This window comes from Hemiscyllium ocellatum (genome assembly GCF_020745735.1).
Source record: "Hemiscyllium ocellatum isolate sHemOce1 chromosome 27 unlocalized genomic scaffold, sHemOce1.pat.X.cur. SUPER_27_unloc_4, whole genome shotgun sequence".
Classification (NCBI taxonomy): domain Eukaryota; kingdom Metazoa; phylum Chordata; class Chondrichthyes; order Orectolobiformes; family Hemiscylliidae; genus Hemiscyllium; species Hemiscyllium ocellatum.
The window spans coordinates 1,043,387-1,062,830 of NW_026867509.1; the positions used below are offsets into that span (position 1 = coordinate 1,043,387).

General features: G+C 39.9%; 2 protein-coding genes across 2 annotated transcripts; both read left to right on the plus strand.

Annotated features, from left to right (window-relative positions):
- The first annotated feature begins 2,952 nt into the window (after positions 1-2,952).
- Positions 2,953-3,810, plus strand: LOC132808246 (probable G-protein coupled receptor 139). Its single transcript, XM_060822066.1, has one exon. It carries the CDS (start codon positions 2,953-2,955, stop codon positions 3,808-3,810), a length of 858 nt encoding a protein of 285 aa, XP_060678049.1.
- A 118-nt stretch (positions 3,811-3,928) lies between these two features.
- LOC132808247 (uncharacterized) lies at positions 3,929-14,368 on the plus strand. The gene is made up of 4 exons (XM_060822067.1): positions 3,929-3,995; positions 10,103-10,391; positions 11,142-11,215; positions 13,902-14,368. The coding sequence occupies exons 1-4, from the start codon at positions 3,929-3,931 to the stop codon at positions 14,366-14,368; spliced, it is 897 nt and encodes a 298-aa protein (XP_060678050.1).
- Positions 14,369-19,444: the final 5,076 nt, after the last annotated feature.

Here is a 19,444-nt window from a genome sequence, read left to right on the forward strand (position 1 = left end):
AAGGCTGTCGCACTGCATTGGGGACATAGGTTCTTTTCCACTTTCGGGTGAACATCTTCATGGTGTGCACAAATTTTTGCTGCTCTCCAGGTATCCGCAGCCAGTTCAATCATGTGCAGGCTATGTCGATTAGCTGTGGGCAAAGTATGGTTACTAGAATGCGATAGAATAGGGTTCATGCTTTTCAGTGGGTCAGTTTGGTTTCAATGGGCTGCATGGCCTACTACCACATTGTCGACATTCTACATTGTCAAAAGCTGGTTTTGTTTAACTTCACCTTTCATCATCACATATATAACTTATGCACCTATATCAGATGCAGTGTGTCAAAAAGATGGCTCACCAACCTATTGCCATGCTATAGACCATGTTTGCACAAACGTAAACAATTAATCGAGGTGTTGCTGATAGTATTGGTGTGAATGCTGGTGAGTCAAAATGACGTTGTCGGATGGGTCAGGCCCTATCATAATGGCGACTGCAAGGGATCATATTTTATTTTTTTCTCTATCACGTTATCTCTATTTTTGTTCCTTTATAACGGAAGTGCCTCTAATTATCTTTTGATACGATATTCCAAATCAAAATACAAGTTGCTGCTTCACCTGTTGATGCATTTAGCAAATATAGCAAACCCCAGCCCACACTTCTAGCTTTCTAAACCCTGAAGCAGAAGTCGAAAGGTTGACGACCTGTCTGCACTTCTCGATGAGCAGGACAAACAAGCAAATGAACCAATCTGACTTGTCACATCAAAAAAGTACATGAAAAGTGAAAATGGCAGAAGCATCAATTTTAGATTTAATATTGTGGCGATAGAAACGAAAGGGAGACAGAAAACCTTGGTTTGTGAGGGTGAGCGCATCAGACGTTTATGGAGCCAATTCCTCCATGAAGTTGATGGCAGCAGCTGCATTGCTAATTGTCAAAATGGAAGGCATCAAAACCGGGATTGATTTGCTGTTGGCAGAACTGTAAATGAGCTGAATGATCCAACTTAATTGTTTCTCTAGAGACACCAAGATGGAATATATGTGGGACTCTGTGCATTTTTCAGAGCTCAGTTCTTTCCAATTGCTTTACTTTTTGGAGGAAAAAAACAATGCACGGGCCAGCGAAAGGACTCTTCTTTGGAATTGCTTACCCCATTGTCGCGGCTATTGGTGTCCCTGGTAAATAATAGATGACAAAAAGATAATGTTATTGTCTGTTCTATGAATCTTCTGGCACATTGCTTTTCAGGTCCGGGCTGAATTTATTTGCAGAACTCGACATTTTCTGAGATTGAGATAGATCAACTAGGCAGCAATATCTTGAGCTGCCACTTTATGTACACCTTTATAATATGTAGCTCAATTTGTTGCATGCAGTGTCACAAGTATGTCATGTATTTGCGTGCTGGAATATGAATTTTAACGTATGACATTGCGTGAACGTCAGTCTGTTATTTACTGAATATTGGTTTCTGCAATGATGTTGCACACAAATCAAAAAACCACTTAGTGACTTGTGAGTGATAGTGTGTTATGGTGCAAGCAGTTCGATTTTCGTACACACATCATTTGGCATCATTATAAGTAATTCATATCATACAATGACCACGTTAAGGGCATTCTAACTTCGAAAAATACGTTCGGTTATTATGAAAATCAATGGTGAGACTTTCGTGAAATAAATAATAGTTATGCTGCAGTGAGTTCCCATTCAATAGTCAATATTTTAAATGTGATTTTAAATAAGACCTGGACACATTTGAAAAGGGCGAGGAGAAAGAAAATTGCTATAATCTGTGACGAAAATTGCCTTATGCTGATAGGTTTTGTAAATTTTCATTCTGTTTTTTGTGTGAATACACATATGTTCATGATAATGCAATATGGCTGTCTCAATTTCCGTTTAGCACTGGAAAAGATGGAGTTGTACATGTTCTTTCAGGCCATCGCATTATGTCAAGATTGATTGATTCGCAGGAGCGTGGACATTACGAAATTCTGTTGAAAGATGGATGGAATAGTAGTGTGAGCAACAATATGTTTATCAAAGAGATAGATTATTAGAAGCACTCTTAAGAGTAGAAATACCCTTCGAGGGAGAGATTTCCAGTGATTAGATGCTCGACAACTATAGATTGAGTGGGACAGATGACATGATTCGGGGATGCACAACAGAGCAAAATTTGAGGCACGTGGTGATGACAGACGTTTATGAATTCCAAATTGATGCAAGTGGCAATTCCTGACCTTATAAACATTAAGATGAGATGAATGAAAGTGAGGTGTTGCCAGGCGGAGACCCATTGAACGGCAATATGCTTGGGACAAGGGATGAACTGCATACTATGCGAATGTGAGGGACCAGGGTTCCATTCCATCCTTGTCTGTGTGGGTTTTTCATATGTTTCCTGTGTATGCAAAGGTGCCTGCTAACTTGGTCAGGATTCCTCCCATAGTACAAGATATCCAGATAAGATGAATTGGCCAAGCTAAATTGTGCCATTGTGCACAGGTGATATGCAGTTACATGGGCTATCTCTGATAAATACATGAATACGGGGACATAGTGGGGATAGGTGGGATGCCCTTCGGAAATTAAATATTCAAACCGCAAATGACTTCTTTCCACACATTAGGAATTCTCTTTTTCTGCAATCTTTGAATGGATAGGTGGATATTATCAGAAGAAAGAAATTGTGGTGACACAGATTTCAGTAGCCCCTGTATTGACAAACGATTATTTCAGCAGTGACACTATACTTTTAGAAGAGTCATTATCTCAGAGTGATGAATGAATGTTTGAGATGATAGCAATAACAGGAAGGACGAGACAATGGCCGGCATTTGAAATTAGCATAGTAACAACTCTCTCTTTTGACCACTTGCAGCCAACTTGATGACAATCATAATCCTATCCCGAGGACGATGCGGACTCTCACCTTGTGTCACCAACTACCTGATGGCGATAGCTTTCGCTGATTTCCTTGTTATATTCACCGGGTGCATTCTGAACAGGATCGGTCGCATTTATCTTAGGTACACAATCCTATCTGCTTTTCCAGTGTGTGCGTTTAGTGCAGTTTTGGTCTACATCAGCCGTGATGGATCAGTCTGGCTGACAGTAGCCTTCACCATTGATCGTTTTGTGGCCATCGCCTGCCCGAGTCTGAGTACCAGATACTGCACTGAGAAAACTGCATTGCTCGTCATAGGCGTGATCTGCTCCTTGTTCTGCAGCAAGAACATCCCTCTGTACTTTGTCACTCAACCCTTGGTTATACTGGAAGGGATGCCTTGGTTCTGTGGCATCAAGCCGATGTTCTACACTTCACCTGCCTGGCAGGCCTACCACTACCTTGACCGTGTCTTGACTCCACTCCTTCCGTTCTTTCTCATTCTCCTGCTTAACGCCCTCACTGTTCGGCATATTTTAGTGGTCAATGCGGCACGCAGGAGGCTCCGTGGCTCTCTGAACGGTGAAGATCACGAGATGGCCAAACGCAAGAGATCTATGGTTCTGCTGTACGCCATCTCCATCAGCTTTCTACTCCTGTGGGGCACATATGTCGGAAGATTCCTCTACATTCAGATTACAGGGAAGGACTACTTTGGTGGCCTAGATTTCAATAACCCACAGTACATTCTCTCAGAGATGACAAATATGCTCCAGTTACTTAGTTCGTGCAACAATGTCTTCATCTATGCGATATCTCAGAATAAGTTCCGAGAGGAAATGAAGAAGGTGCTAATGTGTCCTCTTCTCTTAATCACCAGTTGTTTCAAATGTCGAAAAACGCAACAGAAAATCACCACATAAGTTCTCTTACATCATTGTCTCTCAGAATGTTTTGCTGCATTACACTGTTAGATATGTTAGCTTCTGAACTCGTGAAATCTAAGACTCTCTCTTGTACCAATAATTACTTGCTTGGGAAATGAAAAGTTTAAATACAGATGAGGTCGAGAGATTTAAAATCACTTGGAGTGAACAGACTGGAGGAGGTAATAGTTGCCGTTGGATGCAAGAATTGGCATGCAGACAATGTACACATATCAGGAACCTGGGAGACGGAAGAACAATGACGCAATCAATTTGATCAACACAGCAAAAATTTAGAATTTGTCGGAATCTAACTGAGAATTTGTCGGAGGCAGAATCTAAAGAGACTTTTGAAGTGGAAGACTTGCATTTCTGAACAGCAGAAATCGTTCTGTTCTATGAAAGTCGACTGGCCCCTGGTGAATTGTTCTTTCAGATAACATTCACAATAGCCGAATAGGCTCCCTTTTGCGTTCTAATATTTCTATGATTCCGCTGTCAATCTTAGGACCACGAAGTAAAATCAACTTTACATAGCATTTCTATGACGAAAGTATGTCTTGCTCATGGTAGTGAAATCGAGATTATGTACATGGAATGAACCTGGTGCTGTTTAAAAACGTAACTGCACTGGACACAGTCTCTGTTTGTATTACGTGAAATGAAACCATGTACTCAGTCATATTGCATCAAGTGACACCTTTGATTGTATTGCAGCAGATCATGTTTCAATTTAGTCTCTATGCTTGCCCAGTTACTGATTCGGAACGTATGTCATGGGCTCGCATATTTGTCCATTCCAGCATGCTGCAATAATCAACAGGACAATATCTGATAGAGCTTTTCTCTCGTTTCCAGCTGTCTGTCTGCACCACGTACACATTGGATTCCATGTAATCATTAAAATCTGTCGAAAGCAGAATTTAATAAATTTAAAGCTTCGGCCTGAGGTATCTTGTTGGCAAAGTGCTTTCATACAGAGATGGACGCACAAGTCATTTCTTAAGCAATTTAAAAACGTGGTGGTTGGTTTACTTGATATTTTACGCACCCTCAAGCTTTCCTTTCCTTCGTTTAAAGGTGTGAAGCGTTTTGCTGGACTTTTTTCAGTACATCCCTCGACTTTTGGAATGCTCCATGAGTATCTGTGTTCCACATCAGGATTGTCACAAAGTTGGGCTTCATTTGTAATCTAAAATTCAGAGAGACATATGATTGTGCTAGGATTTTCTCTGGATTTTGTGAAAAAAATATCGAAGGTGAACTCTTCTGACTGATTTTTTGAATTAATCGCTCAGGCTAATATTCTACAGGCAAAGTGGCAGGCGTATTGAAAATTCAGTTAGTATGTACCTGAAATTAACTAGTTCCTTTAACTGTGAGCGTGACACGGAAATCAACTGTTATGTTTTTAAAAAGACAAGTTTTGATATCGGTTGGATAATGCATGTTCGCAATGTTTCTTGGTGTTCATGTACCTCGAGACCTGATGAACTTTTTGACACTTAATTGACCCCTGAATATATTTTCCATGGCAATCAATTCAAGGAGCAATTAGGAAAGGGCAAAAACTTTTGCCTTTACCAGTGACAACAGTTGGGGTTTTTTGGAAAATTGATTTCTTCGGAATTTCCTCATGAACCACTCATACCAGTTCAAACTGTTGAAAAGAAAAACTCACAGACTCTGCAGTATATTGCTTCTCCCAGAGACGAGCAGACAGGTAAGCTTGAAATGTTTCACAATTCGTTTGTTGGTGATAACACAAAAGTTCAATTATTAGAAATATTTTCTTTTAATGGACTAACGCTGCTCGCTTAAGGAATGAATACAGAACTTATTGAGTGCCTTTTGAGATGGCAAAATGTGATTTACTGTTAAACAAATGAGGCGCTGTAGAAAATACAACAAGCACTTTTGGAATAGTAAAGTATTTCGATGAAGCATGGAACAATAGCACTCATTTGAGAGACATCGAAATGCCACATGATTCTAACAATGAAACATTGGAAGAAACTGAATCAGTTCAAACACATAACAATGGCATGGGGAAGCCAGTAGAGGCGGCTTTACATTACTTTAAACAGGAAATGGACTGACAGACATGAAGATGGAGAGAGAGATTCTGAGCCTCTGATTCATCAGGTTTTAATCGTTCATTCAACCGTCCCTCTCGGACAAAGATTGTCCCATTGCAGGCATAGATGGACACATACACAAACATACACACACACACAGACGCACACACAAATAGAGACACAGCGAAACTTCTGCGAATGTCCAGAAGTTCCGTGGAATCAGATTCAAAAACATACCCTTTTATTTTGCAATATCTCCTGCCCATGTCCAGACCGTGGCAATAGGATCATGAGCAGTGCAATTCCGATTTGATCATTCACCATCGGTGTTGTGAAAGAGGCATGGCCAACGTGGCCGCACCTGCTGCAGGAAAATGGTTACTTGGTCTCCGTGAAATGAGAAATAAAGCAGAATGTGGGAAAGACATTGGAGGTGGTGGCGGGAGGGGCACTGACAATGAACTAGCCTGAAGCTGTGGTGCCGCGTGTCTCAAACACAAGCCACGAATATAGGTTGACATTTTTGTTGGTGGGGTGCAACGGCAAACAGCGTGTATGCACATTAATCCTGATTGTGGAGTGGCAAGCCATGAACATCTCTGCAAAATGGACAGAGGTGGGGTTTATTAAATCTTTTTGCAGGGGATTTACCCACGGAAATTTCAAACCAAGAGAAATACTGCAGGAAGGCTGGAAGTGAGAAGAAAGTCATGTCTGGCAGAATCTTTGTAGAGAAAAGCAGATTTTCCATGAATACATACGGAAGGTTGAACTTGAAATGTTAATTAGCATTTGCTCTCCACAGATGCTGTGGAACGTGTTAGGTTTCTCCTTCATTTCAGATCTCCTGCATTTACTAAAGTGAAATGTTAATCATTTCTGAATTTCCATTCTGAACTGGTATTGAAGGTCTTTATTGCTTTTTCGTGTACTGTGTTTAAAGCAGAGACTCGGTGGCGGAGAATCTGAACTCTTCTGTCTCATCAAGATCTGACAGAGTCGTTTAATCCATTATGTTCTGAGCACCATTTGTTTGGAAGTTGGAAGACAAATGTTCATTTCTTCCGTCTGTCGGCAACGGCTGCAGCTAAGAATAAGATCCAGGAAATGGAAACCCAACTTCAATGGATATGAGTGGATAGGAGCCAGATAACTTGCAATCAAATTGTCCTGTTTTCAAGCAGAAATACTTCTGACACTTTCAAGGTATATTCCCCGAATGGTGCATTCAGTGGTCGGAACGCCAAAGCAACGTTGACGACAAAACAGAGAAAGAAATTAAGATTCTCATGGATAACGTACTTCTGACAAGCACGAGGGTGACAGTTCAATGATAACCAGGATAAACTTGGACTGTTCTGGGTCAATTGAGTAAGTACATGTTCGGAGCAGATCCACAATTTTGAAAGATGGCAGAAGTGAACATAGCTTTCAAGCAAAATCTCTTCAATGGTCATTTCACTAATAAATGTGCAATTAGACGAACATGCATGAGTATTGAGAAGGGTTCTAAAGATCATCCAGACTGGCGAATTCAATTTCACCTGCGTGAGCAATTGTGGGAAAAGGTTCAAATACCTGATTGAGTTGGAAATTCATTGATGCAATCACATTGAGTAGAAGCCGATCATCCGTGCTGAGTATGGAAAGGGATTCATTGGGTCATCACACGTGCTGACATATCAGCGGATTCACACTGCAGAGAGAAGAGACATTCACGCAGTTTCTTTGCGCACAGACTATGATTACCAATGTTGTGTATGGATGGTCTTCACCAAGAAAGAGCTTACACTTTTCTGAATGGACTTGATTTTTTTTATTTTTTTACTGGAGGTATCGATGACCTGGTAGTATATTTTAATGAAAGGTGGATGGAGGTTTAGAAGGACATGAGGGGCAAGCAAGTGACCTTTGTCTGTTCAATTCACTGCCGTTAAATATGGTACAGTCGAAACTCAAAAAAAATTAAGAAGAATTGAAAAGTTCTCACAATGTCAACAAAAGTCTACAAAGTCAGTGACCCTGAAAATAATTCCAATTGTTTTAGCTCAACTTACATAGTCCTATATTGCACACATGTATTCCCGAAACTATGACGTTTCTGGAATTGGAAGCCACTACATTTTAAGATTCACTACCATGTTTACATTCCCGATTATCACCATTCCTATCTACGTAATCTCCTGCAAAAGCACAGCCTTCTAAAATATCTGAATTCATCTCATTCAGGTCTATTATACATTCTTGAATTAAATGGCTTAACAACGTTGGCCACTTTTTCAGTTGCATATGACAGACACTCTGGAATTTCGTACTGAAACTGTTCCTACTCAATATATCCAATTCGTCCTTAAATACATCACTAAACCCATTCCTCCATGACCAAACTATCTATCACCTGTTCTAATATGACCTAAACAAAAAAAATTGCGGATCTGGAGACCTCAAATAAAACCAGAAAGTGTTTTTAGAAACTCAACACGTCTGGCAGCGTCTGTGAAAGAGAAACACTCCTAATTCCAAATCACTGTCCTCCAGAAATGAAGAGACGTGGAAATTTGCTGGAGTTTAGACTGGACAGAAAGGTATGTAACCAGATTCTCCCCAGTGTGCACTTGCTTATGTTTCAGCAGGGTGATGACTGAGTGAATCTCTTCCACAGTTTCAGCAAGTGTTTAGCGGATTCTCTCTTTGATACCACCAATGCGTATTCTGCACAGAATGGCAACTGAATCGCTTGATACATAATGCAACATTTCTTCATGTTAGAGATGCATTTAGGAATAAAACATGCTTTACTGTCTCACTTTTAATATAGGTCTTAAAGTTTTCTTGTGAATTGATATATTATAAATGGAGCATCATTCGAATCAAACTGTGCAGTCGACAGGGATTCACTTTAACAGGCTAAAAATTCACTGCGTCTCAGTGTTACACCCAGAACAAGCTTTAGCAGAGATTTAAGGAGAAACAAACAAAAACACAGTAACAGTAAAACCTGAAAAGAACAGAAATGGGAACATTCAAAACATTCACATAATTAGTTATTGGTAAAATCTGAGATGAAACTTCTTCAGAATGTCCACATTCCACCACCAAAAATAAATCCGAGTCCAGAGAAGGAAAGCAACAATGCCTCATCAGACTGATTGTTGCAATAATCGGATTGTCTCGAAAGGAGGTTAAGACTGCATTCTCTACAGTTTACAAGAATGCACGATAATCCGAATCAAACATGGAAAATCTTTCTCGCATTAAATTATGACAGCAGTCAGAAAGGACTGTTGCAGAAACTGATTTTTTAAATGTCTGTGAAAATCAGTTCATCAACGACAATATATATGTTCACAACAACATTCTCACTGGATAATATCATTTTGTCATCCGGAACTCAGTTGCAAGACTGAGGGAAGCCACTGGATTGAAGGTTCACTTTTCCTGATCAGATGTGTGACCGGCGTCCCACGAAGGTGCTCAGCATTAAATCATCACGAGAAATGTTGAATTAACAAGAGGTAGAGAACGGGGCAGGTAGGTAACAAAAGTAATGCTGGGGACAGTGGAGTGGGGAAGGTTATTTTTGTTTCTTCCAGCATCATCGCTCCACATTCTTTGGTCAACACATATGACGAAGTAAGAATATGGGCAGAGTACCCAGCTCATTACTGCAGGACTAAAAAGGAATGCAGCGATCATTGACAGAAAGAAATGTCCCCAACTTCAAACCCACACCCACCCTTGTGCATTCGGCTAATGTGGGAGGAGATTACATACCTAGTTCACAGAACTGGTGAAATGTCATAAAACTGTAGGTTCCCTCCTCAAACCTACAGCTTACTCAGACAATGCACGCCCACAGATCTTGAATCCACTTCGTCCATCAATCACCTCATGGACACTGCAGCGCACAAATCCACTCCCTTCATCCAAAGTACTTCAGGCCAGGTCACGATTCAAAAGTCCAGAGTAATCTGTCATTCCCCTAACTATCATCTAACTATAAGCTCCCAATCCGGGAAATATGAGTAACCTATTTGGTTTAATCTTGTGTGTCTGTTTACCCTGTGAGTATCGATCACAAAAATTAACATTGAGAATTTCAAACCACACTGTTGCCGAATTCATCCGCATTTCATTCAGGACCTGCAGTGTTAATTGCGTTGTTTGGGTCAGTTCTAATGATCGCTCACTTCTCTCTGTTCAATTTTCAGGTTATTTCAGTCAGTCAGTGACACAGAGCCCAGTCGCAATTAATAAGAAGGAGTGTCAGTCTCTCACCATCAACTGTGTTTTTAAATATCGTTATTCTTATCAATATTTTGAGAGTGGACATTTCTTCAGACAAACGCGGCCAGCTGCGGAATGGGAGCGGATCTCCGGTGGCGGGAGATTCGTTGTGTCCACAGATAAAGCACAAAAGACATTTTCATTGGAAATTCGGGATGTCAGAGTTGAAGACACCGCCACCTATTACTGCAAAGCTCTGGGATGGCACACACAGTGATGGACTATGGTTTCCGTACCACAAAAACTCTCATTGGAGATTTTTGCAAAAAGATATTGAAAAAAATAGCCAATCTGCACAGACATTCCCACATTTCGGCCTCACAGCCGCTGCCTCGCAGTGCAATTTGCAATTAGACTGGATTAATGTTAAAAACATTCTATGTTTTGCAATTACCATGTGTCTTGGAATGGCGATATCTTTGTCAAGTCTGGTGTGCGTGAGTGGATGTTGGGAATGACTGATCACTGTTAAAGGATACTGACGTGAATCGGAGTCCTGTTCTAACAGCTGAAATCAGGAAAAAACGTTCAGCTGTAATGCCCAAAATCTCAACAAATCCTGTCAATTTTTACACAGAAATATACCACTGTGACATTTTGGAACAAGGCACAGTGAAAGAAGCCCGATCACAAACTTCTTTACAAGTAAAGTATAAATTCTCCAGCCCCAACACTCAATTGTCAGCTTGAAGTTCACTTCACTGTAATGCAGGTTGATATCTTTACAATTCCCGTCAAGAACTAATTTGCTTACTCGATTCTTCTTCGCTGGTATGAAGTGAACGTCCACCTCTTGTATTCCTGTGCCATTTGACAGAAGAACAAGAGATGAGCTTGAGCCAAAGGGAATTTGGACACGGAGAATATCGCTTATTTATATAAATCGCTTGAATAATTAGCTTGGTCACGCAGCGTGTTGATGATGTTTCGATGCTTTGATGTAACATTGGTTCTTGTGCAGAGGAGACTTAATGGAGCATTGCTGTGTTATTATGACGATGTAGATGGATCCGGAACGGCGGTGACTGTCACAGCTGGTAAGTGACTCTGCATTCCATCTTGCTATTGATTATGTTGCTGAATGATCGATTCATTGTTATCAGCTTAAATGTAAAGAAAGTTAACAAATATTTTAGAAGGAATCGCTTCTGGTCCAATGTCGGAGTTGCTTGTCAGCAGAATATACGTGTCAGGTCCTGGTTTCCACATGCGAAAAAAATGAATGGCACCTGGTCCTGAGTCAACGGTTTCACTGTACTTGTGGTATCAATCGTCAAACCGGTAAATAACGGGACACCAAAAACATGGCGAACAGGTGATTTAATGAATAAAGAGGACTGACTGTCTGGGATCCATTCCAGGAGTTACCTGTGACCGAGGGAGCTCTTTTTGTTGCTTAGGTCACAGAAGCAAGCTTTCAGAGCTTTGCACCAGGCAGAGATTCAAGCCCGAATTCCAAACGTTCAATGAAAACATTTCACCCACGAGAAAGTCAGGAATATTACTTGGCGAACCTCAGGTAGAAAGTATCTGGCTGTACGTCAAGATGAGTTATCCTATTTGAGGAATGGGACTCAGGAATGACCGAGTTACCATTTCTTCTCAATTCATTTCATATATGCATTCGTTTAACCAATCATATTTCCATTTTAATTGCCTGAAATTGAACGTGAAAATGTAAAGATGTTTGGTTCATTTAATGTCGGTGTTTTCAGACGTCGTTTTGCTGTAATGAAGGTAATTATCGGAACCAGCTCAAACTGAAGAATGCTCATTTAGAAACAGCAAGTAACAATTCATCAAAAGGAATACGTGACAATTTCTGGGGCATCATTCAAATTAAACCCCCTCATCAGGATGTTGTATGAGTTATATGAAGCGAAGGGATGGAATGTTTTCTACTCTGAAATGCTCGTTAGAAATTTGTTCTCCTTACTTGAGAATGAATTAATTTGTTTTCGAACAAGTAAAGCTAATATTCACTCGACATTCACTTGAGATAGCGTTACTGTATTTTGTGAAGATATTCTGAAGTGTAAGCGCCATTGCCTACCGTTTAAAACAAGCAGAGTGATTAATTTGAACATGTAGAATTATTAAGGGGTAGATGTAGCGATATAATTTTCTCCAGACAGAAATGTCCATCCAACAGTCACAATTTGCAATTAGTGGTCAGCAGATCGGACGACGAAGAGCAGAAAGATTTTCAGACGATCGATTGTCTTGAATCAGTGGCATTTTGTATCTCAGAAAGCAGTGGAGACCCAAGCGTGAACTGCTTTCGCTGGTTCTGTTTTGCATTAGGAGCAGCGAAGTACGAAGAGACTTCATGAAAATCTTAAGTACAATGGCCTCGAAACTGGGATGGATGAGACTGAGATCAGAGCAATCGGCCACTATCAGAACAAATAAAGTAACGAAGGTGAAGAAATGTGCAAAATGTGGAACTTGCCACCAGAGTAGTTCGAGCACATTGTATTGAGTCATTTATAGAAGGTTTTGAAAACACAGGGAGGAGAATGGAATACACCAACACACTGTTTTCAATGGACAATGTGAATTAGATTTCAGGCATAAGTGAACGTTGGCATAAACGAGCAGCAATAAATCAGTTTGGCTGAATGCCCCTGTCTTCATTTTTACTGCAAAACTGAAAAGATTTCCACTCAGAAAACAATAATCCAATGAAAGTCATTGCAATTGAGGGAATTCTGAAAATTAGTTTCCTTTGTGTAACAGTAAAACCACCCTAGAGACAGTACAGACAGAACCAAACAGACTGCTGAGAGACGTTGGTGCAGGTTGCCATGATCGCAAGAAAAGAAAAAGGCACGAAGGAAAACCAGAAATCAATTGATACAAAATTGAAATATTTCACGTCAGCTGTGAAGGCTGTGAGAAGAAAGTGACGCGATTGGGGATAAAAGTGGATCAAAAATCGGGTATACTCTCATGAACAGAAGTAACATGCAGACAATGATTGAACTAACCAGTGCTAATCAAACCCGTCGTTTATTTTGCATCCTACTCTGCGTGGTGCCACAACATCGTTTGGTTATATTTTGGGTGGTGAAGTTTGGAAATTTATTATAGAGTTATAGCATCAAACAAATTATCAGGTTTCCCAAACCAAAGTTTTCCATTTGCCTGCGTTTGTCTTGTATATATTTAAACATGTCTGCCCATCATAGATTTCCAAACGACTTTTAAATGATTTCACTATACCTGTCTCTTAGACTTCCTTGGTAATTCATTTCATATACACTCCACGCACTGTGCAAAATAGCTGTCATTTGTGTCCCTTTTAAATCTTTCTCCTTTCACCTTCACCTTATGCCCTCCAGCTTTCAAGCTGACGACAAGATGATCGCTCGAGTTTGTCGGACAACAAAATGTGTGGATGCTGTCTTCCTCAGAATCCTTTGTAATTGTTCCTACTGCACTTACGTTCTCCACATAGCCCTGCACTTTTTGCCTGATTTAGCTGCAATCGATTACCCATTTGAATTTTACTGTTGATTCGGTTTCCAGCAGCCGTTTTGGCAATGTATTGCACATCACAAGAAGAAGATATGTAAAATAATTGCCACCTCATCGCCTCATTGGTTTACATTCTGATAAAACATAACATATTCAAATCTAAAATTAATAAAATGAACAGAATAATTCCCGTGATTTGCAATTTCAACAGGGACTGAATATGTGTTGAATGTCATCCCACAGGTTTCGGTTCCCTGGTGTCCCGGGGTCCACCACTCCAAACCTCTGCTGCTGGTGACACCGTTACATTAAGCTGTGAATACTCAGGGATCTGTCAGTACACAGTTTACTGGTACTGTCAGTCGCCAGGCCAACCTCCAAAATATATGCTTCAAAGACACACCTCAGGAGAGCAGAATAAAGAAAATGTTGCAGGCGGAAGAATCTCTGCTTCTCTTGATGCTACGTCGAAAATCAGTTGGTTAGTGATCTCGCAAACACAACTAAGTGACTCCGCTGTGTATTACTGTGCACTGAGTCGGCTCACAGCCCGCACAGTGATACACAGTACGGAGAGAGCTGGACAAAAACCTGAACATGCTGGGAATGACAGACAGAGTGCCACAGATCTCGGAGACAGCTCTAAAATACCTGAATGTGGAGTGATTACAGACACAATGATACACAGCACGGAGAAAGATTTCAAATAAATGTTACTCAGGGTGGAGTATATTGTTATTGACACAGTAACACAGAGCACGGAGAAACCCGCACAAGAAGCTGAACACGATGGGGTTACAGACACCCAACATCACAGAGCGCAGAGAGAGCTGCACAAAATCATGTTAGCAGAGGCTTGAGGAGGTGAACTTCGAGCTGGGGTCTTGGATGGGTTTGAGTGGGATTGTCTTTATCCAGAATCTGCTCGATTAATTAGTGCTGATTGTTTGTTAATGCACTGTTTATAAAGGAAACATCCTGGTCACGGGAGGAATTATTGCTTTATGTAAACCAGCGTCTAACATAACGTGTTTCTTCTTTACACACTGTTAATACAAAATCAATCAGTTAAGAAGATGGCGTGTTACATTTCACACAAGAGGTAAACAGCATGAGCAAATTCGTCAATAACTCGTGTATTCTAATTGAATTATTATTCGAACAGGAAATGCGTGTTGGACAGTTGGGAAACAGCAAAGGTTTGAGGACTATTTGGTCTCCAGCTTCATGGGTCAGGATTGGCATGCATATCGAGTAACATTCCTCTCTACTGTGTGAGTTCTTGATTTCAGTTTTCAGTTTATAATCTTTTCTGAAGAAACTTAATTCCAAATATACATTCAGACATCAGTGGCATGTTTCATTTCCAAAAAGCATGTTTCTGAGACATACCCATCTGGGTTCTCTCAGGAACTGCACACAGGAACGTTTAACCAAAAGTATAAAACCACATAAATTGAACATCGACTGTCAGAGATCAGTGATTTTGAGGAATCGGGTAATGCTCTGTTTTTTTTTCTAGTGTTGGTGAAAAGGAGGCTCGATATCATCGATTTCAAATTATTTTGAATTTTCACGGTTAGTTTCTTTTATTTTCTTCAAGTACTTTGTTCTATTTGTGGATTGTGCCATCGTGGGAGATTGTTCCAAAGTCTCTAAGTTGTCGGTTGGTTTCAGTTTGTATAGATTCAGCTGCGGTTTTACTGTTACTCAGTAGGAGTTTTCTCTTCAGCATATATGACAATCCCAATTCCCTCCAATCAATTGTTCGATTGTTTCCCATCTTGTGGGGGCCGAGCATTCTCTGAACTTTATGTTATTAACAACCTGCAGAGCAGGTTCAGGACATTGACCTAATTTGACCCCTCAAATGTATGCCCATCACATGAACCTCTCTCCACTTTACACTGAATGATATATTAACAGTTGGAATTACGCAAGTACCTCTTCCTTTCGTCATTCTTTCGCTTCCCTGTTCCATCTACTGCTTGTATGAGTGTTTGTATTCTGTTCTAATATGCGTTTGCATGGACGCATTTGCCTTAATATCTCCATTTGTTGTTCTAGTGTAGTTTGTCACGGAGTCACGAATCAGAACTATTTTCTGAATTCAGTTCATTTCACCAGGGCATCATCTAAAACATCCCTGTTCAGTCACCTTCTGGTTCCATGTTTTCTGGAGAAGCGTGATACAACCTATTCAAACTTTTCTTCAGCCCCAAAATATAGCTATATTATGCAGGGTATGAACTTTTGTAGAGTCAGTGCTCATTAAATTAATGCATTTTTACTGGCTGACATCGAATTTCTAAAATCTCACTGAGGAGATCACCTACCATCATACCAAATACCACACAAGGCTCGACTGCCCTTCTAACTTTTACTTTCGTGCACAACCAACGATAACGTATTAGATTAGATTCCCGACAGTTTTTGAAACAGACCCTAAGCCCCAATAAGTCCACACCGGCCCTTCGAAGACTAACTCACACAGAGCCTTTCCCGTACCCTACATTTACCCCTGACTAATGCACCTAACACTCTGGACAATATAGCACGGCCAATTCACCTGACATACACATCTTTGGATTGTGGTACGAAAGGCAAGCAGACATAAAGAGAATGCGAAAACTCCACAGCGGCAATCGAACCCTAATCCTTGGCGCTATAAAGCAACAGTGCAATCACTGAGCCAACATGCCTGTGTAGGCATGCCTTAGTAACAATGTAATTTATATTGAAAAGTAGCAGATAGCAATCATTTTCTTCCTGAGCATTTTATTATTATAAATTCAACCAATTTTGATGGCAGTTCTGCAATTCTCTGCAGTGCCCTGAATCCTCGGGATTTTTTTTCACATCTTCTCAAGTCTTTTATTTGGATTTATTGACAAATCGTTTGCTCCACTCTCAACATCAGAATATCGCAAAACATAATGTCACTTTAATTTCTATTCTCAATTAATACAAACATTGAACCTTCCAATTTAGCCAAACTGTATATCTCAAACGTTTTTTCTCTGATTTCTGAATTCAAGCTAAAATTTAAAATGTACACTAGATCCACTTTCCCTTGTCAAGAGTTTTTTTAAACTATCTCAAATATCTGTGTCATTAATATTTCCTTGCTAATGAAACTTCTGTTTGATTGATCTAAGATACTTGCAGTAAATAATTCAGAAAAAGAAAAACTTGATCATTTCTTGAATAGCACATGCTCATTATAATCTTTCCAAGGCTAATGGCCAGTCCTCATCAAAATAACCTTTACTGACACCATTTTCCTACACAGCAATGAAATGACATTTCTTTTCTTTGTAGAAAATGCAGAATTAAAATAAATTTAATATTTAACAACTTTTTCAAAATGGGAGAGAGGACCAGCTGTCCACTATAATTGCTCTTATTTTAATTATAAATATATCAACACGCGCGGAAATTCTTCTGAAAGGAGTGAGAGGCATAGCTTTCCTTGCTCCAAGAATACCTGAAGAAAAGTGTGGTTGAAGTTAACTGGCTTGGTTAAACCTGACTGATCTTGCAAGGAGAACATTGATTCTCAATGGAACCAACACCTCCTTACTGAGTTTTACAAATGCAGTTAGTAAATGGTTATGTTTATTCTGAAGTTAGCAGCGCGACGTTTGGGGAGACATATAGCCTGTCTTAAGTTCTGATAACCTTTAAAACATTTTTGTTAATTTATTAATAAACAGTAACTCTAATCTATGTAGTCTCAAGACCATTATACATCTTTAAGGAGTCAGATTGGAGAAGATCACCATTTCTTTGGCCTGCTGCACACAGCTTTTAAATTAAATTTGTAATTATTTGACCCACGGTAGCTGTACTGGAAAGCTTTGACGGAACAGTTTTCAAGTATATCTGGTCGGCATGGACGAGTTGGATGGAACGGTTTGTTTCTGTGCTGTGCGCCTCGATGATTCTATGCTCCGTGGTTATGGCTCCCTTAGTGCTACCCCAGTTACTAAATTTTATTTTACGAGCTCGATCTCTTTAATCATAGCATGTTTCCCCATTGGAGCTAATGGTTATGCTATAGTTATAACGTCAAAGGACACCGTGCTCTATCTGACTTAATTTACATCTAAGTACGCTCTGTAACTCTTACAGTTTCACTAGGCCATGGTTGTGATGTGTCTAGTATGTGCCTCTTTTATGAACAGACCGAGCACGCAGTTGTTAAATGCACATGATCCTATGACTGGTTGTGCAATTGCAATGTTGACCGAATCAGCTCCTGTCTCTGTTCACAGTTATTGATCAAACTGCCCACCTATTTATTTCCAAGAGACTGGACAGTGTGTCAGCTAATACTATCTATCATAGCTGTGTTATTGTTTATGCTTAGTTTCACGACATAATTTCTGTCACTTTTTGTTGACATTGCGTTCCACCCTGTCTCTGTTTATCATAAGCTACACTACGTCTCTGCTTCTATTAAACAAGGTTCCAACTTAATTGTGGTTTCTCAAGAGTGAGTTGATGGCACTATGCATTCAAATGCTATTTACTGTTTCGAACGTGTGAAAGATCGTTTGGAACCTTGAGTTGTCTTAATTGTGGCTGAAATGTGATATGTCTCTTTTACATTTTCACAACGTTTGTCCATCTGAAGACTGCAAGTGGTTTTATCTCATTTTCCAATTCACTAGCATATGACCCTTTCTGCAATACAATAACCAAGCCTTTGTTGCCAATGAACTTGGCACCATACTTTTATGTCATCTTCTAATACTCATTCATCTGTTGTTTTCCTGTTACGTTAAATATTGAAAATTGTCAACTGTTTCTGCAACAGAAGTCCCCAGCAGAACTTCAGAATTTGAACACCATTCTTGAACTTCTGATTTATCTGATCAAATGAAGAATTTTTCAGATTCAACGTTACCAAAATTTGCATTTGATGATCTCCACAATGTTATGGTCCCTCGTTTGTTAACTGTGTTTTCCAAAAGTTGAACTGTAATTTTATGGAAATGTTGAAGCAGGTTAAATGTATTAGGCATGAAAAATTGAATAAATGAACGCAAACGAAGAAGTAAATTGACGTTTGAAATGCAGATTATTCAACAAAATCGCAGAATTGCGAAGCAGAAAGAAAGTTTTGAGATGGGACTGAATTCAGTGTTTGCTATCAGCGGATTCACAAACTGAAGACTTAACATCATATTTTGTGAAGTTCGAGGAACCAAAGAAATTACAGTGAGCCTGTCCCCAAAGGGAAATGCAATCATTCACCAATGGAAGGCATGAGTAGTGAGGTAATCTCTTTGTTCAGCGAAATGTAAGTAAGGTGCATACTGTGACTTATTTGTCCCTGTTGTGACTGTTTATCTGAATAAATGAGGATCCATTTGAATGTGTCGCAGAGCAAGCCTCTATGGCGACAGCAGCTCCTGCAGTTCCTGAACGAAGATGCACGAGCCAGTCATTGCCCCATTCTTTGTCATTTTCTCCTCAATTCCCGCTGCTATCGGTGCCCCTGGTAAGTCACTGATGTTCGAGAAAATCGATGGCTTATTCGTGTATTTCCAGAAGTTTATTCCTTATCTTTCCAGGATTCAATAGAATTTTCCCAAACTGCAACTCTTTGATATTAAAGCACTTCAACAGATCTTCAGTCTGTATAATACATCATGAAATAATATCTGCAGCAAACTTACAGAAAAATGGTCTATGAGAACTGAGAACTGCGTTGAATCACAATGCATGAACATTGAACAGTAATATTGTCACAGATTGCGTTCAAACCCAATTCAGTA

Bases quoted from the DNA above. Each gene is read 5' to 3' on its own strand.
- LOC132808247 (XM_060822067.1), top strand. From the start codon at position 3,929: ATGAAAAGTTTAAATACAGATGAGGTCGAGAGATTTAAAATCACTTGG. The intron at 3,996-10,102 runs GTAATAGTTGCC...TTCAATTTTCAG, and splicing joins GAGTGAACAGACTGGAGGAG to GTTATTTCAGTCAGTCAGTG. The intron at 10,392-11,141 runs GTGATGGACTAT...TCTTGTGCAGAG, and splicing joins GCTCTGGGATGGCACACACA to GAGACTTAATGGAGCATTGC.
- LOC132808246 (XM_060822066.1), top strand. From the start codon at position 2,953: ATGGCGATAGCTTTCGCTGATTTCCTTGTTATATTCACCGGGTGCATT.